This window comes from Dacryopinax primogenitus (assembly GCF_000292625.1).
Source record: "Dacryopinax primogenitus strain DJM-731 SS1 chromosome Unknown DACRYscaffold_6, whole genome shotgun sequence".
In the NCBI taxonomy this organism is placed as follows: Eukaryota; Fungi; Basidiomycota; class Dacrymycetes; order Dacrymycetales; family Dacrymycetaceae; genus Dacryopinax; species Dacryopinax primogenitus.
In genome coordinates, this window is record NW_024467203.1 from 187,592 (window position 1) to 208,623 (window position 21,032).

General features: G+C 55.0%; 5 protein-coding genes across 5 annotated transcripts; 3 read left to right on the forward strand and 2 right to left on the reverse strand.

The window, feature by feature from the left end:
* Window positions 1-2,278: 2,278 nt before the first annotated feature.
* On the forward strand, window positions 2,279-5,386 carry DACRYDRAFT_21358 (acid protease). The gene is made up of 5 exons (XM_040772357.1): window positions 2,279-2,503; window positions 2,557-2,629; window positions 2,687-3,401; window positions 3,519-3,684; window positions 3,739-5,386. Exons 1-5 carry the CDS (start codon window positions 2,289-2,291, stop codon window positions 5,114-5,116), a joined length of 2,547 nt encoding a protein of 848 aa, XP_040629887.1. The 5' UTR covers window positions 2,279-2,288; the 3' UTR covers window positions 5,117-5,386.
* Window positions 5,387-6,888: 1,502 nt separating this feature from the next.
* DACRYDRAFT_99424 (uncharacterized protein) lies at window positions 6,889-12,735 on the reverse strand (the record flags this gene model as incomplete). The annotated part of the gene is made up of 12 exons (XM_040777588.1): window positions 6,889-7,132; window positions 7,232-7,765; window positions 7,815-7,900; window positions 7,951-9,323; window positions 9,381-9,576; window positions 9,699-10,404; window positions 10,485-10,628; window positions 10,694-10,887; window positions 11,019-11,516; window positions 11,908-11,946; window positions 12,398-12,544; window positions 12,606-12,735. The coding sequence occupies 12 exons, from the start codon at window positions 12,733-12,735 to the stop codon at window positions 7,079-7,081; spliced, it is 4,101 nt and encodes a 1,366-aa protein (XP_040629888.1). The 3' UTR covers window positions 6,889-7,078.
* Window positions 12,736-13,699: 964 nt separating this feature from the next.
* On the forward strand, window positions 13,700-15,614 carry DACRYDRAFT_65139 (ArfGap-domain-containing protein). Its single transcript, XM_040775775.1, has 6 exons — window positions 13,700-13,834; window positions 13,887-14,005; window positions 14,051-14,251; window positions 14,299-15,026; window positions 15,075-15,412; window positions 15,464-15,614. Exons 1-6 carry the CDS (start codon window positions 13,757-13,759, stop codon window positions 15,500-15,502), a joined length of 1,503 nt encoding a protein of 500 aa, XP_040629889.1. The 5' UTR covers window positions 13,700-13,756; the 3' UTR covers window positions 15,503-15,614.
* Window positions 15,615-15,782: 168 nt separating this feature from the next.
* Window positions 15,783-18,344, forward strand: DACRYDRAFT_99426 (uncharacterized protein; the record flags this gene model as incomplete). Its single annotated transcript, XM_040777589.1, has 5 exons — window positions 15,783-16,322; window positions 16,406-16,883; window positions 16,930-17,379; window positions 17,429-17,745; window positions 17,795-18,344. 5 exons carry the CDS (start codon window positions 15,783-15,785, stop codon window positions 18,266-18,268), a joined length of 2,259 nt encoding a protein of 752 aa, XP_040629890.1. The 3' UTR covers window positions 18,269-18,344.
* Window positions 18,345-18,396: 52 nt separating this feature from the next.
* On the reverse strand, window positions 18,397-19,712 carry DACRYDRAFT_50131 (FAD/NADP-binding domain-containing protein; the record flags this gene model as incomplete). The annotated part of the gene is made up of 3 exons (XM_040774971.1): window positions 18,397-19,071; window positions 19,122-19,524; window positions 19,573-19,712. 3 exons carry the CDS (start codon window positions 19,710-19,712, stop codon window positions 18,397-18,399), a joined length of 1,218 nt encoding a protein of 405 aa, XP_040629891.1.
* Window positions 19,713-21,032: the final 1,320 nt, after the last annotated feature.

The window sequence follows — 21,032 nt, forward strand, 5'->3', positions numbered from 1 at the left end:
TTACGACGGAGTTGTTCTGCTGTTGCGCGCGCCTTCTGCATTGCGGCTTCCTTGGCTGCTAAAAAATTGGGACTCAAAAATGGGTACTTAGAAGCGAAAGTTCCTGCCTCCAAGACACGTTACATCCTCCCACGGTTGTATGGCCTGCTGGATTGCTCAACTCCTCGATCCGTGCGCTCGATTCCGTGATAGGGTGGCAGACAGGCATCAACTTCTTCAGCACGGTACGTGGGCGGGCCTCCGTTGAGGAAGGCAAACAATTCGGTGTCGCCTGTCTTGCGCGCGGCCTGGCGGAGCAAGTACATTTTCGGGCTCTCAAGCGGGCACTCGATGTCGAAACGGGTAACGGAGTTCATGATGTATTCCCGCTCAGCGGCCATGGTGCTCCCGGTATAGCGATATTCGGCAGCGGGCTGTTCCAAGTGCCACGGTAGGGGGTATCGATAGTAGTAAGACAAGGACGTGGTATGCGGGTACCCGCAGGATCGGCGGTCGCCTTCGCGGTCGCGATGGTGGCAACTTCGTCAGCCTTTTCAACGGCTCGTTGACTCGAAGTTGCATTGTTATGAGTGTCTAGGCATTCGCGCAACCTTGGTGTTCTTGCATTGGAGGCCATGGAGCCCTCACGATCATACATTGGTGAAGTGCGGTCTATCGCACAGTTAGACTGAGTTCAGAAGGATAAATACACATGTGTACTGGAGGACTTCTGGTGTCCAGAGAGGTGCGATGTCTTCTCGTCCATAACAGGAGCACACAGGCACTGTCAGACCGGTATTACTGCGGATTTCCTTGTTAGCAAACTACTTAAAATTCACTCACACTTTGTTGTCAGAGCTGGAAGTCGGAGTTGGTGCTTGATCCGGGGGACCTCAGTAGAGGCTTTTGAGTCATGTCGCATATCGAGCTCAGCATCCGCTACACTACTACACATGTCATGTGATCGGGAGTCGTCATCAGATATCTGGTTTTAAGCAACCATTGAGCATATACATGGCCAAAGCTTGCGGATCGTGGGACAGCGAGTATAGTTTCACTGCTGCACCAGAGCAAAGGCCACAGCACTTCAAGAACTTGCCACTTCAGCCGAAGACAAGGACGATCCCAACAGCAGCTCTATGCAAGTGAGTGCCGGCTGCGTGGAAGCAAACGGATCAGGAGAACGCGTGACGGAGTGACAACGGACATGCATATGTGCAGCGGAGAGTCAGGCCGGATTTGCTGCGCGGTGTTTGGGAGAACTGTATAGAACGCAGCAACACAAGAGGGATCAGACGTACCTGGATTCGAAGACGCTGACAGTGTGTAGTTTGCGGCTGAGAAGGGGAGCTCGAATGATACTCAATGGTAGCGAACGTGGACGTGAAGCAGTCAATATGATAAGAGACGATATCGTGAATGATTGCATGTGCATCGCCCCTAACGGCATCTTCCGGCTTACAGATGGGCAGAAGCAGAAGCAACAAGGGAGAAGCCGATTATGCCAGCCTAAAATACACGGAGTACCCTGATCGACCATCTGGCTCCCCATTACAGCGTCGAGATGTACGACGTGGCATTTGGAAGACAACCTGTCCACAGGAACCTCATTTCCCTGCTGTGTTTGATCATGTGGGCGTGACCTTAACAGAATCTCATATCCAGCGATCACGGTCTTCGCTTCCTAATCACCCGAAGCATAGGGGGTACCAGTCGTTCCTGTTCTAGAGGGCGATTCCATAGTACCGCTGTGCCAGGTTGCCAGCGATGTGCTCCAGAGAAGGCCGAACAAGAGGAAGCGATTACCCCACATGAATGGAGCATGACGGTGATTACTTCTTGTGAAAAGGAACGTGTTTACGACACGGACTGTTAGATGTCACTCCTGCAGACTCAACAACAAGCCACACGTTCGCCTGTTCGCCTGTGTCGTTATACGAAGCTGAAGAGTTGTTTACTTCGTCACGTAAAGGAGTTGAAAACAACGGATCCCAACCATCGAGACCCTCGTCCCTGTTCTCCAAACTCTTCCATTTTCCCCGCTTTTTTTTGGCTTGGCGGATATTACACAGCCATACACGCACCGGCGCCAATCCAGACGCTCTGGTTCCGTTGCTCGTACGCCGTCAGAGTCGGCCTCACCTGACCATCTCCTTATTCACTTCCATTGACTCGTACCGCATTCTATCAACGCTACTCCTCTCCTCTATTCATTACGGTCATCAGCCATCAGCCTCCAAGAGCTGACCGAGGGTACCACCACCATACGGGCGAGGGCCGGTACAAGAGGCCCAGAAAACAACAGATGAATGGCGCTTGTGCGCGAAGCCATACCCGGAGGAGGGGAGGGGAGCAGGCGAAGACGGCGACGAGATCTTCACATACCGGAGGAACGCGAGAGTGGTAGATGGCGGAGAACGAAGGAGCGAACGGGGAGGGAGCAGGAGAAGAGGGACTATGGTAATGGAGGGACGGAAGGGATCGTGTTGAGCTTGTCGTTGAGCACTCAATACCCATATGACAGGTGTGTTCTCCTTCATCAATGACGATAGAATTACTAATGCATCAATTGGAAAGTGTATATACCGTGGACGGCAAGATTGGCGGGACCTGGTTTCCATTACAGGTAGACACGGGCTCAGCGGACCTTGTACGTCTCCTTTTTTCTCATCTGCGCAAACGGTATCTGATCTTCTCTCTCGCTCAGTGGGTGGCCTCAACGTCTTGCTCCTCATCTCCCTGCTCAGGTGCAACGGTCTACGATCCCTCTTCATCTACCCCAACGAACAAGACGTTTTCCATCCAGTACCTACAAGGCTCCGTCTCCGGCCCCGTCGTATGGTCCGATGTCTCCTTCGGATCCTACAACATCCCCGCTCAGGCCCTGTGCGCGGCAACCTCCGTCACCTCCGAACGACTCTCAGAAGATGGGTTCTCTGGCGTGTTGGGACTGGCTCCGGCGCTTAATAGCAAGATCGCGCAGCTCATCCCACCCGTGGTGGGTAACGACCCGGATGGCGCTGCTTTCCTTTCCAACTTGTACGGGAGTGATACTCCGCCACCGCCATTCTTTAGCCTCATGCTTGAACGACCAGAAGATCCAGATACAGTCAGCGTATTCGGTATGGGGGCCCATCCATTACGCAACACTCCTGGCTCCTTCACCCCGCTAGCACTCCAGTGGTCACCCGTCGTAACAAGCACAGAAGGGGCATTATACTGGCGCATACCCGTGCAGGGCATGACCCTCCAGATTGGGGGAAACAGCACTTCACTCATCGTAGGGAAGAGCAACGTAATACCAAATAGCGCAAACTCGGTCGCAGTGCTCGATTCGGGGACGCCGTATGTGCTCTTGCCACCAACACTGGCGGACGCGTTCTGGGGTGCGGTTGGGGTGAACCCGTCCGCAGATGGGTATTGTAAGTGTTTGCTTCTTCCCCTCTGCCCCCACTCCTATGAGTTCGATAATCTTCTCCGCGCCGGCGATTTCGTCGTTATATGCTGCCTTGTAATTGCAACTAACAGTGTTCTTCTAGTTTATCCACGATGTACGCTCATGGTCAACGCAACAATAACTATTGGGGGCACCAACTACGCTCTTCACCCACTCGACTTATCCATCCCTTCCTCCAACGACCCAACTTCCTCAAACTGTATCGGTGGCATACAGAGTATGCCATCTGGCCAAACAGCAGGGGACATGTGCGTCAACTCCCACCCACTGAGAGATCATACAAAGCTGATATATGCTACCAGAATTCTCGGCGTCGCTTTCCTCAAGAACGTCTACTCGGTCTACACCTCCAACAGCTCCATCTACACGTCCAACTCCACTACCAACCTCTACCCGGCCACTACCCCTGCTCCTAGTGCGGACCAAGCCGACCTTCCCCACGTCGGTCTTTACCCACTCACGAACGCCACTGCCGCCGCCCTGGAATTCCAACAAGTACGCATACAGAACCAAGCTCCCGGGTCGGGACAAGGAGGAGGACAACTGAATATCCCGAGCGTCAACGCTAGCAGTTCCCTGAAAATACCTTTACCGGTGGTGATCATCCTCGCTGTAGCAGGGTTTATCGCTCTCTGTGTCTGTCTTTTCCTCTTGCGAGGATGTCTTTACCGAAGACGACGGGAGCGCGAGCGAGAGCTCGCTGAAGCTGCAGGAGGAGCAGGGGAAGAGAGCTTCACGTTCGCAAATGGCAAGGCTGTGCCCGACTCGGCGTGGGACGACACGCTCTTGTATACGGCGTTGAAGAAACACAGTTTGAGGAGCATGTCCGAGGGAACTGGGGGGAGTGAAGCGACTGGTCTCAGCGGGAAGACGGGTCCAGATGGGCAAAAGGGTTCGAGGCGCGAGGGAGAGGGAACAGAAGGCACTGGTACGGATGGGAGCGATATCGCTTCGGCACACAATGTCCCGCTCCCTCCCTCACCTCCGCTATCAGCACATGAAGTATTCGAAGAGCCCGAGCCTACGCAGTCTGAAGCACACCCCGTAGGAACGGGCACAGGATCAGCAGATTGGGACTGGCTTGCCCTCTCCCCCGCTGGGGGGCGCTATCCCAGCCCGGTCCGCACTAGCAGAGTGGAGATCCCCATGCCTGTCCGGCGCGAAAGTGCGAGTTATCCGACGTTCGGTGCAGAGGCAGGCGTACGAGACCTCCTGGGGGAGGAAGAGCGAGAGCGGGAAAAGTTTAGGAATGGGATGAAACGCGGGTTGGCGAGTTTGTCTATCCCTTTCGTTGGGCCTGTGAGGCGCTCGTCGGGCTCTGGATCTGGCTCTGGAGTGGGACTTTTGGGGGAGTCTCATGCTCGAGACGACCCGGAGGCGCATGGGGCAGAGGGAAGGGAACAAACAAGCAATGGAGAACACATCGAGCTGCCTGTCATTTCGGAAAGCTCACGGGTGTATGGGGAGGGCGTTGAAGAGCCCAAGAGCTCTGGACCGTTATTAGGACGGTTCAGCGCTGTACATGGTGAGAGGCCGAGTCCGATCACTCCCCCGCATCATCAGCATCAACGACATAGGTATCCGGAGGACAGAGATTACGTGGAGCTCAGTCCGGAAAGCCCGAGAAGCTCAAGAAGCCAGAGAAGAAAGCCGCCACCACCGAGGCCGATCGAGTTCTGATCCACTGTCGCTGTCTTCCGCCACTGCATAACTAATCTTCTGTCCGCTATTCGCAACTCTGCATGCTGCACGATATCGGACTGGTACGTGTCTCATCATTCTTTCATCTGTCATTCAAGATCTCCATCTTTTATCGCATGTCTACTATCCTCGTCATTCTTTCGGATCGTATCTTGTCTCTTTGTGTTCGGTTGGATCTCTGTGCCTGCGGTAATGGCTTGTATTAACATGTATTCCTATGGGACATTTTTGCATCGAAGTAATGAACGCCCTTTGTTGCACTCCATCTCTGTTATTTCCATCCCGCACTCAGATACCAGCGAGCCCGAATTCATCAACGTCTTCCAGAACGAAACACCTCATAGATCTTTCTACGACACGATGCACCATCAGTCGAAGTTGACAACCTCCAGCGCCATGGGTGTAGCCATGAACGCGAACACGAAGTCCGGCACGGGCCGTTCAGCCACAATTTGTAGCTTCCACATCCCAGACTCAACGAGAAAGCAGGAGATACCAAGCTCATTCCCGCTCAAGCAGCTTCCATCATGGCTGAGAGTCGCTCGGTGCTCCCACTGGAGCTGTCCGAAACGGCAGAGCGTGATATCCACCTCCGTTGCTGGCCACTGCGAGCGGAGATGCGTGAGAGGTTTTCCGTTCGCTTGGGCATAGACAAAGTCCCGGAGCGAATACGAGCATATCTGGAAGCAGACGGTATCACTGCCTGGGCAGCGCATCATGCTTAACGTGTTGGCGTAAGTGTCTTACGAAAGGTTGTTCGGAAACAACATGGCTTACACCGGAGCCCCTTGAAGGTCAACCCATTGTGCAGTCGCTATGGCTTGCTCCTCGCCAACTCTGAAATGCATCCATCCGAGATCGGGAGTGGAGTCATGCAGAATTCCTACAATTGTGGGATCTGGGCAGGTCGCGGTCGATAACAAGGGCGTATTGATGCGAACAGAGGGGATGGCAGCAGACCGGGATGGGGGTGACGTGGTTGAGCGAGGGAAATATGGATGCAGCCTGGAAGCACAGAAGAAACGGCTTTCCTTGCCTGCTTTCGCGCGCGGAGGAGATTCGTCGGGTTGAAAAATGCTGTCCTCGAGAACGAAGGTCGAAGGCATGGAGAGATTCGGATCGCTTGCCAGCGACTGGGGAGAGTCCGTTTCATAAGGGAAACGGATGGCATAGCCTGGGATACAGTGAGGATGGATATGTCCGACGATTGATGGGTGCAATGGTAGCAGGTAGACAAGTTGACCAGTGACCCGAACAAAGCCTTCTCGCGAACGGAGAGCAAGGAGTAGGTTTGTCTCCCGAGGTGACGTGGTTATAATGTAGGATACATTTCCGTAGGATGTCCCGTACAGTGGAATGTGGCATGGGACAAAGTCCTCTCTGGATATGTTATCAGTTGCAGTCTTTCACCACAATTTGTACTACGCACACAGCGTCCGGCAACAAATCACGGAATCCTGCCTTCAATTGCGCACATGAATCCCATGAGAATGGGGCACTAGGAAGTACGACCAAGATGCAAGCCGAATCGATGATTTTGCAATGCAACGACATGTCCATGAAGAGGGCGTTGGGAGGGCATAAACCATAGAGGGTCCACGAGTTGTTGCCCGTTTATGAGATGAATAGTATCACCCCATTTCCAATCATCACAAATCCGCCAGTGGCCCTTTAGACATACATTGCCGAATACCGCCGCCCAGAAGTGGTCTCGAACAGTTATCATGATCAAGGATCATCAAAGGTCTGCCAATAAGGGCCTGTTGTAAGGGAGGGCCGCGGAAGAAGTTACCGTTGCGATTCATTCGAGGGCACACTCTGTTTCCGCATACCCATTCTTCTGTACACAGAAGCAAGTTGATCTGATGGATTTGATCGGATCATCGATCACACCTGACATTGTTAGACGCTCTGTTGGTCATCGGATTTCATTCCCCATGGTCACCAGAGGGTCCCCAGCAATTCGCGTTTCTGCTGATGTCTGCAGATACGGAACTGTCAGTAAGATAGAATACAACAGAATACAACAGAAGAAATTTGAACCGTGCACTACTTCAAGTCACCCTCTATTCGCTCATTCGAAACCCAACACACATGCCCGCACCCGGCAACACAAGGATGTCCGAGGAGTACTTTTCTGGTCATTTTTCGTTTCCGATCCCAATATCTTGCCTTCTGCGCCTCATCATCGGTGTCGTCCGCCGCTTCTACAGGATGTACACGACCTGGAGGGGCACGCCGCAGTCGCTTGGGGTTTGTCGTCCGTCCGGTTCGATCGTCTTCGTCCAGTAGATTGGAATCTGACATCGACAGAGATATAGACTGTCGGCTGTTCCACGACTGTTGCTGTAGGCTCTGGGAAGATTGGAGAACGATATGGACGTTGTCCATAGGATGGAAGAGGTAGTAATCCCGATAACACTCTTCATGTCCGCCATGCCCACATGTCGGACAAAGGAAGAACAAGCCCTTGGACGGCAGATGACAGATAGCACATCGAGATGCCATCCGATGGCAGTTCTTGCAATAGAGGTAGTTGCCAGGGTTGCCTTGTGTTCCGCGTGGGAGTGCTTCTCCGCGCAGGGCTTTTCTGCACCGTGCACAGCTCGAGTCAAACCTCGTGTTGGACTGGAAGCAGATGAGCAACTGCCGTGCGTTATGAATGTGTGAATCTCACGTTGGTATCTTCCTGCACTTCCGGCGCTTTGAAATATTTCCTTACCTCTGCAGCAGCCGTAAACAGCAGCAATCGAGACAACACCTCTAATCTCCAGATCAGCAAACTCTCTCCAGAGCGGGCGCACATCGCTCACCCAAGTAAGCCACAACAAGACGAACAATCCTAGTCTGATCTTTCACGAGCTCTTCACCAGCAACGATAGCCATAACAGCGCACGTCTGGACATCTCCCTCAAGCATCATCCCCTCGAACATCGTGCGCATCACCTCCCACCCCCTGTCGCGTATCCGTTGCTCAGCATCGATGATCTCCTTCTCCCTTGTCCAACCCTGACGATGCCTGGACCCGTCAAGAGCCAGGTCCACAGCCGCAGGAGAGGCAGTGAGCTTCTTGCTGCTGCGAGACGTCCGGCCCGTCGCTGGCGCCCCACTCCCACCAGAGATGGTTCGCTTATGCCCTCGGACGAAACCTGCTTCCCTCTCGCTTTCCATGCTGTTCCGCCTCGTCCCGTGAGACGAGTGGAACTGGCCAAACTGGGTCGTCACGTGCTTGAGAGCAGGCTTGCCCCGTTTGAGCATGAGCCCTCCTTCCGCTGCAGAGCTAGAAGACTCCAAGTCATGCTCATGCTCGTGCTCGTGTTCCATCTCGTTCCCAGTATCACGGTTCATGTGTGCTTCAGCAGAGACCGCCCTCCACGGCGCCAACCCACTGTCCACCTCTTCATACTCTTCCTCCTCCATCTTGCTCAGCCGGCGAAGCGCCAATATCCCCACCATATCGGCCGTAACCGGCGTGCGAGAAAGGGGCGAGCGCATGTTATTCCCCACCACTGGCGCGCCAGAACTAGACACCGAGCTCTCAGAATTCTGATTCCTCGTATGCCTCCCACTTCCACTTGCACTCCCGCTCCTGTCCTCCCTCTCGACAGGAGAGACAGGTGCGTCAGACACATCTGGCCCGCTCTCGTCGCCTTCGTCTCCGTCGCTGTCGCTGTCAGAGTCCAGCGCTCCTTGGGTGAGGTGCGACTCCCCTGTCAGAGGAAGGGGTTCGTCCCCCGTCCCCGGGCCAGAGGGAGTAGAGCGTCTCCCTCTAGGGCGGAGGGGCCGGCGGGCTCGTTTTGGCCCTTTGGAAGTAGCGCGCCTCGAGCTTCCCGACAAGGGAGAATAGGAAAACTTGCTGCTCTTCTGCCCTGGTGTTGAGTGCGGAGCCGGGCTAGAACTGCGAGAAGGAAGCGGTAAAGGCACCAATAGGGAATGGAGCACCATCCACCCCTGTGCGGCCTGTTCGTTCCCTCCCTCCTGGGCGACGGCGGCGTTCTTCTGACATAAAACGTGTTTCTCCTCTCCGGTAAGCAGGTAGCCCCGCGCGATACGGCAGAGGGAGTCGGTGTCTGTGTTCGGGAGAAGGAGGCCACCTGAGAGCTGGGAAGTGGGGAGGAACCGACCGGCTCGGATCGAGTGTTCTTTCCCTCCAGGCATACGCATGCGCGTGTGGGGATCATACGGTCTACCGCGAACGGGGTGAGCACAGCACGCTCTCAACCGGGAATGCTAAATCGCTCACGGCTCATCAAAAGGCACCTCCCCCTCCCCCCTCTCCTCGACCGCAAATGCCAGTCTTCCAGTCCCGTCCCAGCTCAGGCCAGACCTCGAAAGCCCGTCAATAGGCCGCGTATGATGTCGCAGATCATGTTGCACGACATAGGAATTCGAGTAGGTCGCTATGACGGCATCGGGTTCCGAGTCGAGGAAGAGGACGTCTATGGGCGGGTGTGATGGTGGTGGAGGAGGAAGAAAAGGCGGAGCACAGAGTAGACGACACGAGCGGAGCACAAGTTCAGGTCAGAGTCATCATCCCCTAACGCCGGAGCGGGAAACGTACCTCTGGCAGCGCCCGTTCCGCCCAGCAACACATACTTGGGCAAATAGTTCCTCCTCACGTCCCAGACGGAGATCCTGGTTTCCTCCGGCCCCTCTCCTCCCCCATCCCCATCCCCCGCATCCCCATCCCCATCCCCGTACCCCTCTCCTTCCACACCCGCCAGACAGGGAGAGACCCCATACTTCCGATACGGCACCACTACGAGCTCCGTCTCGTACCCGGGGCGCCAGGCGATCCTATGGTTTACGCAGGGCGTGCGCAGGACCTGTTTAGGCCTGTTGTGCGGTTGGCCTTGGGAGCTTGCGGAGGCTACTGAGGCGGCTGAGGCGGAGGAAGCGGTCGATAGGGTCGAGAAGGTACTCCCTCCCCCTGGGCCTCCTGCTCCGAGGGGAAAGCTCGCCGTTCCCACGCTGCTGGCTGCATTGGTGCCCAAGCTGCCGCCGACACCAACACCGACGCCTGCAAAAGACCCGTACTCCCTCCCCCCCTGAGTGCCGCTCAGCCCCCCACCGGAAGAAGGGTCCATATCCCATATCTTTACCAGCTTGTCCATCCCGCACGAGGCGAGATAGGAACCGGTGTCTTCCCCCTGGAATTGGGGTTGGGATTGGGAGAGAGGGGAGAGGGGGGAAGACTCCCTCCATTTAAGGTCTTGGATTGAGGATGCGTGGGCGGAGGAGATCCAGTCTACCATGCCTTTGTCGCCCTATGCACGAGGTGGGTCAGCCTTGAAGGGAGGGAAGAGGGCGAAAAGGACGGAAGGGGAGAGGATGGAGGGGGACATACCATCCGGTAATCAAACCTCTGCAAAGCGCCGTTCCCGAGTCCAGCTACAAAATCGCTGCTCCCCAGTACGGGGGAGAAGCAGATAGCGGAAACAGCGGCGTTACATTTGAAAGTGGAGACGCTAGTCTGTGGTTTCCTCAGGTCCTACAACACGTATCAGTACCAAACCCCCTGCTCCTGCACACGCACATGCTCAATGAATCACTCACCCAGAGCTTGCACGTCATATCCACACTAGCACTAAGGACGAAGCCCCCATTCCCCGGTGCGAACAGCACGCGGTTGACACCCCGTCCACGGACGTGCTCGTGGAGTATGGACTCGACTTTTGACCCTGGACGTTGGAGGTCCCAGAGGAGGCAGTCGCCTTGCAAGTGAGCGGTTAGGAGTTTTTCGGAGTAGTCTGCCGGGGTGGGGGTCAGTCATCTTGTATGCAAGGGATGGGAGCAGAGAGGAGGAGAGGGAAGGACGGTGGATGGGAGGAAGAGCAGAGGGAAGCGGAAGAGGTAGAAAGTACAGTAGAAACGCACGCACTCTGATGTCCCCACGCAACATCCTGCAACGCATGTACCAAGCTCAGCTTACTCCCCGCCCAAACGTTCATCACCTCCTCCGCACTGCTCCCCCCCGGGCCCAAAACCTTGCTTCTCCCTCTCCTACTATATCCTCTTTCCGAGAACGCCGCTCCTGGTGGTGGCGAGCTGGGCGAGCTCAGCGGAGGTCGGTTGAGAAACTTGATGATGCGGAGCGAGTCTTTCCCTCCTACGGCTACGCGTCCTCCTTCTCCTGCTGCGGCGACTTCTGTATACCCCCCAGAGGAGGGGACGACGCGAAAGCGGACATAGCGCGTCTTCTCCACCGCAGCGTTGTGTAACGCGCTGCTAGGTGTGTAGTGCTCGAGACGGGAAGAGAGCGAGTCGGTGAAGTAGGTCGCTGATGGCGGTGCGGGGTAGGTGAATCCTGGGTAGGGTGAGGGCGCGGATGTCGGGTAGGTTGGGAGTGGGAGGGTGGTAGAAGGGAGGAAAGGAGATCCTAATCGTGGTGTTAGTGGGTCGCCTGTGCTGCTCCTGTTGGTGTTGTCAGTGGTGGTGGTAAGAAGAAAAGGAATGAAATACCGTTGCCATGCCATGAATGCAACTTTGATTGAAATGAAATGACCAAAATGACCGGCGCTTAAAACGGACTTCAAAGGGTGAATCACGTGCATTACTTTGCACAGCCACTATCACTCCCTTTGTAATGGCGGCGATCCCGCGGAGACTTGTTCACAAAGAGCACAAAAGAATACGGATACAATAAGATAATGCTACAAAACAGTGCAAACGCTTTTACGATTTTTACTCCACCAGTGTCCGTCCCCTCCACTCCAGCTCAAGCCTTCCCCACCTTCCCCAGCCTCACCTGTCCCTTAGACAGCACATACCTCCTCCTACACTCTCCCTCGACCAGCTCCCACCCCTGCCTACACTCCCTAACCACACATGTCCCCTGCACGCACTCGACCCCCTTCGCCCCTCTTACACGCGTACAATCTTCACCCGTATACTGCTCACCCGACGTCGGCGACAAAGGGCTGAAGCTGCATCCACCGCAGTGTTGCGTATCGAGGAGAGGGTTGATGCACGTTAGAGAGGGGTCGGGCTGGGCAGGTGGCTTGCCTCTTGGGAAGGGAAACCGTTTTACTGGCAAGGACGCGGGAGGGGAGGGGCAGGCAATGTACTCCGGCTCGCAGTGTTTGCGTAGGGAGTGCTCGGTGGGTGGCGCGTCAGAGGACCGGACTTCGACTGGCTCCTGGGTGCTGCATTCCCCGTTCGGGACACAATCCCCCCCACACCTTTCCCACCCCGCTTCGCACACCCAAGCACACACGTCCTCCCTCCTGCACGCGCTCACCGCCCGCGCTGGATACTCACACTTCTCCCCTGAGGCGTCAATAAGTCCTTTTAGCAGCGCTTCCGTTCCTTGGGATCCTAGGGAACGCGTTGCGCGCTTGGCGACTGGGGAGAGGAGGGTGAAATGCGGGAGGAGGGAATGACATATGCAGCCGGTGAGCGTGCCGTCTACGCAACGGATGGTTAGCATTAGCCTGAGAGGGGAGGGGAGGGATAGAGAGGGACGGACATTGTACTTGGCCGTCGGTGAGTATGCCTTGGTCGATGTTTGCGCAGGTGTCTATCCGCGGTATGCTAGCTGTTTGAGCGGGGAGGGCGACGAGGAGAGCGAGTAGGGAGAGCTGAGCGAGGTTGTACATTGCAGGAATGCAAGGAATTAGGTCGTAAAGAACGTAATGTAGTTTGTTGAACGAGAGTCTGTAGTTGGAAGATTACGCCTGAGGCGGGTAGGATAGCAGTAGGATTTGAGGAGGGGGGGGTGAGGAGAGACGAAGGATGGATGGAGGAATAGGAGGTTCATACCTCGTCCAGCGGTCTATATAGCTCTCCTCCTCAGGTAGGAAGGGGATCATTGGACGTCTCTGGCGGTACGTCCCGTTCCGCAAATTCCGGTAATGTCAACAAGGAATGTAATGTTGGTAAACATGATATGTTCGTGCACGGGAGCACGTGCTGGTGTTGTGCCACAAGCTGGAGTTGTATCGCGAGCGAGCGAAGGGCGAGCTAGGTCAGGCGCCATCGAGCGGTGGGAGGGCTAGGAGAGGGATGTGACATGTTCCCGGGTGGGTTTTGCCTGGTGGACAGAGGGAAGAATGTGAGATGTCCTGTGTTGCAGGGGTTGGAGGATGAATGTCGGCGTTAGGATCAAGTGGCTGTGCGTCGGCGTTATCAGGTTTTCATGATAACTTTTTCTACGGTGAACAGAGATAGAAGAGACTGAGTTGTTCACTTGAGGAGTGCTTGTTAGAGATCTAAGAAGCGCGAGAGTAGCATGCATAGGAGCATCGAAGTTGTTGCCAGTATATCGGTAGATCAACCAGCAGCTCTAGCGAGAGCTCTGTGGGCTGTGATCTGCCAGAATTGTAATGCTGTCTTCCTCGAATAGTGACGCTGAGCAGACCACAAATTCCCCAGTTACCAGTGACAGAGAACATCAAGATCACCGCTCGTACGATAAAAGCGTAACAACGCCGATTATGGTGGTCAAAAGATGAAAGACGGTGTCGCCAGGGGAGCGCTTATAAGAACCGCTTGTGAAAAGCTTCCGCTGATGAGGGAACGTGTACGAAGCCCACCGACCGCCCTTTCGAGCTCACTGTCCATCGTCGTCCTCTGCGCGCATATACCTTACTTTCTCTACCTTACCTTTCAAAATCTACAATGGCAGAAACGGCAATCGTATCCCATCAGGAGCGCGATGAAGTGTTCAAAGTGCTCAGATCGCAGAAGGGGAACAAGGTGTGTCTATTCTGTCAGCTATATGCGCAGTGAAGAACTGACGCGTGTGTAGATGTGCTTCGACTGTCAAGCACGTAACCCCACTTGGACAAGCGTAACCTTTGGCGTGTACATTTGCCTCGACTGCTCTAGCGTGCACAGGAACATGGGTGTGCATATCAGCTTCGTCCGGTTTGTCCTCTCCCTTCCTCCCCGTACTGCGCTGACACAGACCAGGTCGACAAACCTGGACGGCTGGCAGCTAGGTCAGATGCGCAACATGAAGGTCGCGGGGAACGCTTCTGCCACCGAGTTCTTTACAAAGAACGGGGGGTCGTCAGCGTTGACCGCTACGCATCTTAAGGACAAGTATACGAGCCGCGTTGCAGGGCTGTACAAGGACGAGTTGGCACGGAGAGTCAAGGAGGACATTATGCGGTATGCACTGCGCATATATCTACTCTTCTTTTCTGATCTATTTGCAGATTCCCGGATCGGATCTATGTCGATGGGATGACTGATACGCCCAAATCCGCCACTGCGCCAGATGAAGATTTCTTCTCTTCGTGGGATAAGCCCACCGCCCCGAAAGTCCTTTCTCCCGCTCCGAAGGCCGCTCCTCCGGTAGTCGGGCGCAGTCTTTCCACGGTGAGCAACGCTGCTACTGCCGGATCGTCCGCCGCCTCTTCACCGGCGATATCCCCTGCCTCTACACCTTCTGTGACTAGCACGCCAGGTGTCGCTGCTCCTCGCACCGTCACATCATCATCATTACGCACCTCTTCGGCCAGCAGCGGCACTGGTGCACGGTCATCGAAGCTCGGCGCATCACGGTTGAACGCGACTGGCGGTGCACCGCAGCACAAGGCATCCAAGCTCGGAGCAAGGAAGGGCGCGCCGATCGATTTTGAGGAGGCGGAGCGGAAGGCGAAGGAAGAGGAAGAGCGGATCAAGAGGCTAGGGTATGACGCAAAGAAGGAAGAAGAGGAGGCAAAGGCACGCTCGCTCGCTGCAGCCGCGGCGTCTCCTACTGTGAAATCGCCCGTTTCTGCTACGACGCCGAGCGGCCCTACGAGCCTGCACGGGAAGAAGGACAGCATCGAAATCAACAGACTGGGGATGGGGATGGCGCGTCTTGGGTTTGGCCAGACTGCGACTTCTGCCGCTCCTGCTACTTCTAGCACTAGGAGCGGATCCAGCACGCCTGCTGCCGGTAAGGGGTTATGGGCCACGCTGCCATGCAAGATCTGACGATGTCTAGATGAATCGACATACGCGCGTGACAAGTTCGGAACGCAGAAGGCCATCTCGTCCGACATGTACTTTGGGCGAAACGCCTACGACCCGACGGCTCATGCAGAAGCACAGACCCGTCTGGCCCAGTTCCAGGGAGCGACGTCTATCAGCTCAAACCAGTACTTTGGCCGAGAGGAGGAGGAAGAAGCCGGACCTCGGCCGCTCAGCGGAGGGTTGTTGTTGGGTAACACGAATGAGACGCTGGCGAATGCGGAGATCGCGGCGAGGGACGTGATTGGGCGTGTGCTCGCTAACCCTGATGTGCAGAATGCTGGTGAGAGTCTTAGGCAGGGTGCGCTCAAGGTATGTTACTTCCTCTTTAGCCAGAAGATCTTACGCTGATTGATGTGGTAGATGGCGAACTGGCTGGCGGAGATGAGTGAGAGCCGTTAGTCCGCGTAGATGCGAGTTGTACACGTATTCCTTTATGCAATATCTGTGTTCGTTCAGGGGCGTTGTCAGCGTTGGCGCTGTCGTTAGAATGGTTTGACGTTATGAATTAAATGAAAAGGAGTCACTGAGTAATGAGGAATGCGCAATTAGGAGTCATTCACAGGAGGCAGCGCATACAGTGGGGACATCGTCAGTCAGCGTGGACGGCGAAGGCAGTGATATATACCCTTCCTCGTCGTCTTTCTCTCCCCTTCACAACGCATGTTACTGTCTGCTATCTATGTCCCGCACTGAGCCTAGCTCGGACAGCTCAGCGCAGGGGATACTCTTCCCCCGCTCTCATCTACGCACGTCGAGCTACCCTTCGTCGAACAACGGAGACGGTGATCAAGGGACAGACGGCGCAGAGGGCGCAGAACGCACAGAAGACAGGCTCGCAACACTCCGTCCACCTGCGCTCAAAGCACCGATCTCTTTCCGTCGACTGTCAACGACCAGCGCCGGCTCGGGACACAGGTCCGCAGTAAGCAGCGTCGTCTCCTTCGAAGAGGTCGCTCTACAGTCCCCACCTCTCGACCCGGGCAGCGCAGGCACGAGCCCCTCTCCGCGTTCTGCACTTCGCCCGTTATCTGAACAGGCGCGCTCGTCCTCTTTCTCTGGATTTGGCCCGCTCAGCCCTGCACTGCCGAGATCTCCCAGGAAATATGGGAAGAGCAGGAGGGATAGCAGGCAGCGCGGGTCTATGGATGAGGGGTATCAGAGGAGGGCACTCAAGAGGTTGAAGGTCGTCAAGGAACTCTTGGACACGGAGAGGTCGTACGTTGATGGCTTGGACCTCATATATGATGCACGTCCTTCTCACCGAGCTCTGCATACATAAATCATGTACTAATGCATTGACAGCACTTCCTCATCCCACTCATGGAGTCCCTCGAGACCAAACGACCGCTCGTGACGAGGGACGATCTGACAGCGATTTTCTCCAACTTTGTCGACATCTGGAACTTGCACCGTGCGCTCCTCCTCGGCCTCACAGAGGCCGTCTCTCCCCCGCCTTCCCAAGCCGTGTCCCCCCCACTGTCCTCGGTGATGCGCGCCCATCTGCCTTACCTGTCGATGTACAAGCTCTTCGTGGCCAACTTCCCTTCTTCTATGTCTACTGTCTCGCACTTGCAGTCCACTTCGCCCCCCTTCCGTTCTTGGCTGGCAGAGAGGGAGAAGGACCCAAGGTGCCGGGCGATGGGGCTTGTCGCTTGGCTCTTGACTTGCGTGCAACGTGTGCCGAGGTACCTCCTGCTGCTGAAGGACCTTGTCACCTACTCAGACCCACACGAGGAAGAAACAGAGCAACTCCGCCGAGTATTCGTCATGGTATCGAAGAGTAAGCCTCCGTCTCTCATCCTTTCACTCGCTGACGCTTGCCGCAGCGGCGGAAACGCTCGACCGTGCGCTGGCAGAACACTCCCTCACCCTCTCCGCCCTGGCCTTACAAAGAGCATGCATCAACCTCCCCTTCCCGCTGATCTCCCCCGGTCGGAAACTGATCAAACGTAGGCCTCTACTCCGCGAATCCCCCAAGGCTCTCGAACCCCGGGAATGCCTGCTCTTTACGGACTGTATCCTGCTGTTTGCACCTCTTTCTGAGGAGGGGTGGCTTAGCGGCTCGCGACCGGGCTTGCAGAGAAGGAGAAGCAAGAGCGGAAATGATGCTCAGATCAGGCGGAGCGGAGAAGAAGAAATGAGAGAATCGGAGCGCTGGAGATGGGTGGGCAAGCTGGAGATTAAGGATGTTACTGTCGTTGGTGCTAGATGTGCGGGGGAGGGTGTGAGGAAATTCGAGCTGCTTAGCCCCAAGGAGAGCTTTGCAGTTTATGCGGGTGAGTGCTATGTAACCCGGTCTACTAGGGTGCTGATCATCTTGTGCAGCATCAGCAGCGGAGTGTCAAGCCTGGATCGATGCTATCAGGGAGACGAAGTCCCTCTACCTCTCCTCGATACAGACCTTTTCCCGACCACTGGACACCCTCACTTCCTCCACGTCAACGCGCCATCTCCGTCTTTCCCTGCAAGCCTTGCCCGCTGAGCCAGAACGTAAGAAAGTGGAGCATTTCGTGCCTGCTGTGTGGGTGCCGGATCGGAAGGCCACGGCGTGTATGCGCTGCGGAAAGCCCTGGACGGTGCTAAGGAGAAGACATCATTGTCGGCTCTGCGGGTCGGTCGTTTGCTCGAGATGCTCTACCAAAGTACGCCATCTTATGTTCTTATACCTGTCTGAACTAATGTATAGGATAGACGTTCTTCATCGTCCATCCTGGTGCTCCAGGACCGTCGGAGAACAAACCTACGCGGGCATGCAACACCTGCTACGAAAATGTCTTCCCTCTTATCGCGGAACGGTCCGACGAGTGCCCGGACGGCTTGCCACATGCAGCGCTAGATCATCGGCTGAGCACTGTGACACTCTCATCTACCACGTCTGTGTTGCGGTCTGATGGCGACTACCATGGGTCGGATTCCGCTTCTGGCTTCGGTCATCCCGGACCTGAACTAGATAACGGGCTTCCGGAGCTGACGCCCACCCTTTTGGAACTAGGTGTCAGCCCGTTTGCAGGCGCGCTCAAGCGTACCGAAGTCCAAAGACTCGAAGTCACCGCCCGGCTCAGTCTTGTAGAAACGGGAAACGGGGAGGCGGCGAATCGGTTCCACACAATTGGAGGGAGGGCTGTCAAAAGGCTCAGCGTCTTGCTGGGAAAGAGTGATAAATAACTGTCGAGTTTGTGATTCATTAGACTCGTTCTGGACTTGCTTCTGTCTGGACTGGAGGAGGTTTCGCATGTATTCTTATTCATAGCTGTTGTTCACAAACCAAGTTTCCTACACATGCCCTGATCTTATCAGGTGGCGGTCTCACCCGTGTACGGTCCCTTCGTCGCCTCGAGGTACAAGCGCAACGCCTCACGATCAAAGCCCTTCTTCAACTCCTCATCCCTTTTCTTGGATGCCTCTTCTCCCACTACCACTCTCAGCTCGCCCTCCTTCCTGGCCTGTGCAACAAGCGCGCTCACCCTGGGCAGCCTGATCTGCTCGTATTCCTTCAGAGCCTCGTCCAGCGTCTTCTTGCCATCCTTATACTCGCATAGCACGCGCACGAGATGGTACGCATCCTCCATGGCCTGGTTGGTCCCCTGCCCCAGATGTGGGCTGGTGGGGTGTGCAGCGTCTCCTGCAAGCACGATGCGGCTCATATGCCAGCTATCGAGAGGCGGGCGGTCATACAACCCATACTTGACAAAGTGCGAGTGGTTCGTGATAAGATCCCTGGGCCCTCCAGCCCAATGTTCATCGGTGAAGACGGGAAGAGACTTCATGATAACGTGTAGCTCTTCGCGCGTGAGAGCACGCCAGGTCTCGTGCGCTTCTGTCTCTTCGGCAAGTGTGCAGACCCACATGCGCTCGGTGCCGATGGGGTTAATGGGGAATGAGACGAGGTGGATGCCGGAGCCGTACCAGTGGAGGATGGTCGACTTGTATTGGAGAAGTGAATCCGGCGTCTTCGCATGTCCGCCTATCTGAGATATCGGTCAGTCGCTAACACAATGTTTCATGTCCTGACACGCACCTCGATCAACTTGCAGAAATCGGCTTGGTCTTTCCCGAAGAGCACCTCTCTGACTCTCGAATGCAGCCCATCTGCGCCAATCACAAGATCTGCCTCATCTTCCGTCCCATCATTGAGCCCAACCACGACTTTATCCCCTACCTCACGCACATCCTTCACACCTTTCCGCAAATGTATCTCTACCCCCCGCTCTTGTGCCTTTGCAACGATCCACTTGACGAAGGTATCGCGTGCGATACCCATGATGGGCCAGCCCTCGGATGAGCGGACTTGTTTGGGCGCATCGGTACGCAGAAGCTCGGTGGGTGGAGCAGTAAGAACGGAATACGAGAGAATGGTGTCGCAAGGAGCCCCAATTGAGAGCAGCTCTTCTGCAAGGCCTAGGATCTGGAAGACTCGGAAACTATGATGATCGTGAGCGTCAAACTCAGCAAGACCCAAATTGACGTACGTCTGGGGAGCGGGTACCACCGCAATACCTCCTCCAACGCGATCCGCTCGTTCATAGATCACAGGATCGAATCCTTCCTGTTTGAGCAGCATACCAAGAACAGGGCCTTCCACACCGCTTCCTGCTATGATGATCTTCATTGTGATGCCTTCCTGCTGGTTGAACTTGTGCGATTGTTGGTAAGTTGGATGAGTGTTCGCTACCACCTCAAGCCATCCCAGTCTTTAAATAGATGTTCGCAATTTTCCTCAGCTGCGCCCATTCTGCTACTCGAGGTTGGGTGCGTTCCTCGCGGAGTCGGAGGTTGCCATGCCTTGAATGTCCATCATTGTAGGGATAGATGTGTAATGATGTTTATCTGACGGCGAACCCTAGCCGTTACAACCCAACGTAAGCAAGGACATTTTGCCGGTCGGAAATGAACATGTCCATCCAGTGAAGCCGCACTGTCGGTCTACGTGGCAGAGGGACTTTTCGGCCACTTTTGCTTACTTCCGATCTGGTACGACTTCGTCTGGTTCACTTTCAACCTCTTTGGCATTCCATGGCTCCTTTCCCTCCCCATTCAAACGACACACTCCTCGTCATTCAAGGCATCACTGAACACTTGTGGGGTGAGCTTGTAGGAATTCATACACACCTTGAGCGTTCTGAAACTGGCAGCCTGTCCACCCCCGAAGCTCATCAAGCTTATCAAGACTTATGTGTCTTGCTTGCTCGTTTGCATCCCACTCGATTTCAGGTCATCATGTGAGCAACTTTTCATTTTCCTGACACTAGCATCTGAACATCAATTGATTGTCCCATCATCAGCTCCCCCTTTTCATCTTCTATCACCACATCCGCCAAACCAATCTCTCGTGGAGTGGGGCCAGCTTGTGTCGCCCTTCTGAAGGCAGTCTCTATCTTTCCCAATCGCTTGCCTCACTTCTTTGTCACCACTCCGGGTGGATTTCTTGGTTTCCAGCATCATACGTCGCCATATGAATTGGATCCAGCTCAATGGATTGCATGGGCCAATCTTGTCTTGATCAGTCTTGGCTCCTGGGCCTCCCCTCCATTGAACCTCAGCCCCTTCATATTTCTTTACGCTATTTCTGATTACATTGAAGGCAAACATTCAGCAGTTGAACATATTTGTCAAGATATGGATTTCCTCTGGGTATTGGATCCCAAGGCAGCTCAGATCCTCACCCTCTGGCAACACTTTGATCCATGTGATGATACCTTGCCACCCATTTCACCAGATGCCGCCAATCACTTGGACCTTCAAAATGCTCTCACAGCAATCAACCAGGTAAGACATCTCCTCCTTTTGAGAACAAGATGCTGAAGCAATTTGTCAACAACAGGAAGCACTTGTGATTGAGTTGGCTGAGAGACAACAACTACAGATCAGTATTGGAAGAGACAAGCAGCTCTCAGTAACTCTGAGAGAACATCTCTTACTCAGATGTCCT

Bases quoted from the DNA above. Each gene is read 5' to 3' on its own strand.
- DACRYDRAFT_21358 (XM_040772357.1), top strand. From the start codon at position 2,289: ATGGCGCTTGTGCGCGAAGCCATACCCGGAGGAGGGGAGGGGAGCAGG. The intron at 2,630-2,686 runs GTACGTCTCCTT...TCTCTCGCTCAG, and splicing joins ACACGGGCTCAGCGGACCTT to TGGGTGGCCTCAACGTCTTG. The intron at 3,685-3,738 runs GTGCGTCAACTC...ATATGCTACCAG, and splicing joins GGCCAAACAGCAGGGGACAT to AATTCTCGGCGTCGCTTTCC.
- DACRYDRAFT_65139 (XM_040775775.1), top strand. From the start codon at position 13,757: ATGGCAGAAACGGCAATCGTATCCCATCAGGAGCGCGATGAAGTGTTC. The intron at 15,027-15,074 runs GTAAGGGGTTAT...GACGATGTCTAG, and splicing joins ATCCAGCACGCCTGCTGCCG to ATGAATCGACATACGCGCGT. The intron at 15,413-15,463 runs GTATGTTACTTC...TTGATGTGGTAG, and splicing joins TTAGGCAGGGTGCGCTCAAG to ATGGCGAACTGGCTGGCGGA.